This window comes from Octopus bimaculoides, chromosome 2 (assembly GCF_001194135.2).
Source record: "Octopus bimaculoides isolate UCB-OBI-ISO-001 chromosome 2, ASM119413v2, whole genome shotgun sequence".
In the NCBI taxonomy this organism is placed as follows: domain Eukaryota; kingdom Metazoa; phylum Mollusca; class Cephalopoda; order Octopoda; family Octopodidae; genus Octopus; species Octopus bimaculoides.
This window is the reverse complement of record NC_068982.1, coordinates 33,653,446-33,658,178: the sequence shown is the minus strand read 5'-3', so window position 1 is coordinate 33,658,178 and position 4,733 is coordinate 33,653,446. Positions and strand designations below refer to the sequence as shown.

Below are 4,733 nucleotides of genomic sequence, written 5' to 3'. Positions count from 1 at the left end.
CTCTCTCTCTCTCTCTCTCTCTCTCTCTCTCTCTCTCTCTCTCTCTCTCTCTCTCTCTCTCTCTCTCTCTCTCTCTCTCTCCCCCTCCCCCTCCCCCCTCTCTCATATACACATGTGCACACATATATGAGGATTGTCTTTACTTGCAATCTTCCTTGATTTTACATGCTGTTGCTGCTTTTGTTGTTGTTTTGTTTATGAGCTGGTTATTTTTACAACCTGTTCCAAGTATTGTCGGTGTAAACTGAAACATGGCTGGCTTGCAGAATGAAACAAACCATACACTGTCAGGTGTTATGATTTTACCTGTATTTTTACCTTTCTGCTTCTTTTTGAAAACAATTTGCCACAGATTTGTACCTGTGAACTATTGTGTTCTGTTTATGTGGAAAAGTATACAAGTGCTATAAGGAAGTTGTACATGCTGAGCATCACTCCACCTGTCCTTCGGATATTCTGAACATAATTAAATTTATTTTACATGTTTGATGTATCTAAACGATGTATTTTTACCTGACATATGCTTACTGTTGGAAACTACTATGGCAATAGTTTTTTAGTAAAGCAAAAACTGTCATGGAAAGAGAAAAAATTACAGGTATTGATCTCTTTTCTCTCTTCTCTTTATTTTTTTTACTTGTTTCAATTGGACTGTGGCCATGCTGGGGTTCTGTCTTGAATAGTTTGTCCAAAAAATTGTCCTTTGTACTTTTCTTCTTTTTTCTTGTTTTTAAAATATCTGTCCCTTTTGCCAAAACTGCTAATGTAAGAGGGATATAAACAAACTAACATTGGTTGTCAAATAGTGTGAAAGGGACGCGCGCGCGCACACACACACACACACGCACACACACACACACGCACACACACACACACACACACACTTAGAGGCTTCCACATAGTTTCCATTTACCAAATTCACTCACAAGGCATTGTCAGCCCAGGGCCATAGCAGGAGACCCTGTACCCAGGTGCCACACAGTGGGACCAAATCCAAAGCCATGTGGCTACAAAGTGAGTTTCTTGATATAATTAATAATTTTATTTTTAAAAAAATTAAGAAAAATGTATATATTTTAATCTTCTAAAAGTATATAATTATATTTTATATTACTTGTCCTAAAATATACTTTCTGTCTGATTACCTACATTTCTGGTCTTTCTGCTTGTGTGTGTGTGTGTGTGTGTGTGTGTGTGTGTGCACACGCACATAAATGAGACACAAGTTATTAGGATTGTCATTTTTTCCACATACATATAAGCATTCATTTCTGCTTAACTGTACATCATGATCTTGTAGTTTGGGGGAAGAAAACTTACGTTACAAATTTAATCATTTTAATTGTGTAACATTAAAGATATTTAATTGTAAGAGGTATAATTCATATTGTATTTTGAATAGCCAACCCAGTTTCATTTTGATGTTATGTTTTAGACAGTTGTGTGTGTGTGTGTGTGTGCATACACGCATATGTAAACATATACATATTCATTTACACACACACACACACACACACACACACACACACACACACACACTCATATATGTATGTGTGTGTGTGTGTGTGTGTATGTAAATATGTATGAATATATATGTCTCTCTCTCTATACACACACACATGTAGGCAAATTTGATTATATTTCAGTTGTGCATTTAAAAACAATCCGTTAAAATATATCATTCATTTTCCAGTGTGATTAGATACTGTAACTGCATGCTGTTAATATCTCTAATCACTCAGCTACATGTGGGTTACCTTAATAGATTATCATAAGAGAGCACAGGCAGGATTGGAGATCACATACAGACACAATAAATTCACCAGTAGCCTAGCACAATAACCACCGTGCCCTCATTTTGTATGTTTAAAATTGATAAAATGAAGAACTCATAGCATAATTCAGTATAGCCGAAGAGCAGAAATAGATGGATTTCCAAATGAAAAATATGCAAGGGGACATACTAACTTGCTAGCAATAGCAGTCATATACTCTTTGAGTTGTATTCTGCTATCTTATGTTGGAAAGGCTACATTGGCTAATGTAATCCTGGATACATTTTGGCTGTAGGAGGCTGGTGTGGAATAGATATAGCTGGAAAGTATTTGACCTTTGGGATCCTCCATGGGGCTAAGCAGCAACAACAACATCAACAATAACAACAACAATTTGGTGTTTACTCTAATCTTTCAAGTACTATTAATCAGTGGATAGTAAAAAAGCGGCAAGCTGATAAAATCATTAGCACACCAGAAAAAATGCTTAGTAGTATTTCTTCCAGCTCTTTACATTCTGAGTTCAAATTCCACCAAAAATTGACTTTGCCTTTCATTCTTTCGGGGTCAATAAAATAAGTACCATTCGAGCACTGATGTTGATGTAAATGGCAACTCCTTCCCCACAAAATTCCAGGCCTTGTGCTTATATTAGAAAAGATTAATTACAGGATTATAATAAATTGATGAATTTTACAAAATGTCCTTGAAATTAAATAGTTATAAAATACAATACTAAAAACAAGTCTCTCTCACATTCACACAATTTACATTATCAACAAATACATACCAATTATTTTCTCTTATATATTTATAAACACATATGTGGCTGTATGATTGAAATGTTTGTTCCCAACCACATGGTTTCAGGTTCAGGCCCATCACCTGGCACTTTGGGAAAATGTCCTCCAAAGCCTTGTGAGTGGATTTGATGTACAAAAATTGAAAAAAAAAACCTCTGTCTGTGTGTGTGTGTGTGTGTGTGTGTGTGTGTGTGTGCGCGCGCGCATATGCATATGTATGTGTGTGTATGCATATGTGTCAGTATAAGTGTATGCGAGATTGTGTATCATGCAATAGTTGTGAGTGATGCTGTCGTGAAAGCATTGTCATTGCCAATATTCTGTGTAAACATTTCTGGCCAAGGGAAAATATTACCTTCCTTGGGAAACAGTTGGGTGTTGGAGACAGGAAGAGCATCTGACTTTAAAAAATCTGCCACAATAAACTCTGTCCTACTCATGGAAAAGTGCATGTTAAAACAATAATAATGTTAGTATGTGTACATATGTAAGTATATGTTTGAATAGATGAATGTATCTGTAGGTATGTGTGTGTGTATATATTTTTTTGTATGTGTACATCATTGTCATCATCATCATTGACGTCATGATCATCATCGTCATCATCATCACCGTTATCTTCAACATCATCATTCAACATCTATGTCCCATATTTGACATATATTTGTGTGTTTTTGTGTGTGTGCATTGTAAGAATGTGTAGACAATATACAGTGTTTATATGCACATACACACACTAACAGTGTACATGTGCATACATGTAGATATTGTCTGAATTTCTGAGACGAGGAATTATCATTACTTCTCTGATATATTTAGACTTAGTATCATCATCTTGGTTATTACAGTCACGGAGTTTCAGTTGTTCTATTCTCTGGCATTCTTCAGTTTGCCTGATGCATTTGGTAACATTTTTGGAATTTGAAACTGCACCCTTTACTAAAGCTTATTGCAATAGATAATTCACATTCCATTGTCCATCCTAGGAATATTTTCCTAATTATTACTCCCCTGCTTGTTCTCACATTCTGCTTGAACCAATGTGTGTGGGTTTTATATACACACACACATGCATGTGCTCATTATTTTGAATAAACCAGTCTCTTGCTACACTGAATCTCACCTGTAGGTACATAGGATCTTCAGGCAAGATAGGACTTGACCAAAATATCTTAATCTCTGCAATGATGTTGAGTACTCTTTTAACAAACAGCTAACACTAAATATGTTTGTGTGTGTGTGTGTGTGTGTATATGTATATATCTCATGCAGACAAGTAAGTAACCCTAACCCTAACCCTTACACTCTCTGAGTGGTTGGCGTTAGGAAGGGCATCCAGCTGTAGAAACTCTGCCAAATCAGATTGGAGCCTGGTGTTGCCATCCGGTTTCACCAGTCCTCAGTCAAATTGTCCAACCCATGCTAGCATGGAAAGCGGACGTTAAACGATGATGATGATGATGTAGCCGTCTTACAAGTGTAAAATACTCCAATCTTTCTGTTGTTTTTACAGCTATATTATTATTTGAAATATTACTTTCTTGTCTGTATGATATGATACACATTTGATGCTTCCAAAAGCAAAAGGATACAAAAAACAAAATTTTGTTTACATATTGTTGCATATATATATATATATACACTCTCTGTCCCTTTTCTTTTTTTCTCGTTCCTCTCTAATTCTTTTATCCCTCTGCCTTTACCTCCCTCCTCTTTCTGACCGTTCTTTCTTGGTTCGTCTGCCATTCATGCAACATCTATATTCCTCCCATGCCTGTCATCTCTTATGTCCCTGCTGCAAGGCTTCACTTCCACACACGCCAGCTTAACCTAATTCGTCCTTAGTCGAAAGACACCTGTTGTTAATGTCATGTTATTTGTATTTGTGTGCCATTACTCTGTTTTTTATCCCCCCCCCCGTCCTTGTTTTCGGATACATTTGCTGCATTCTTCCAAGGAATCTAGTGCTCTTAGCTTAGTTTTCCCTTGGAGCTGGTCAGATTGGAGCAATCTCGAGTATAACCGGCCGAAATTGCAAAGATAATCTGGAACTCAACTGAGGAAAGAAAACTCCGAATGACCTGCCCTTGTTTTTTCTTGTCCCTTTTTTTGTATCATCTGTCTGGATGTTTTGTGTTCTTGTCCCATTTTTTGT

At 36.5% G+C, this 4,733-nt stretch overlaps 1 protein-coding gene across 16 annotated transcripts in view; it reads left to right on the top strand.

Moving 5' to 3' along the window:
• Positions 1 to 4,733, top strand: part of LOC106868006 (rho guanine nucleotide exchange factor 28) — a 561,000-nt gene that overhangs the window by 182,772 nt on the left and 373,495 nt on the right. The window contains exon 1 of one of the 16 annotated variants that reach the window (XM_014913100.2): positions 187 to 598. The exons of the other annotated variants lie outside the window; for them this stretch is intronic. Within the exon in view, the coding sequence (XP_014768586.1) occupies positions 577 to 598 (22 nt within the window). The 5' untranslated portion in view covers positions 187 to 576. Of the gene's footprint in view, positions 1 to 186; positions 599 to 4,733 lie in introns of those variants that run through there. 16 annotated transcript variants of the gene reach the window in all.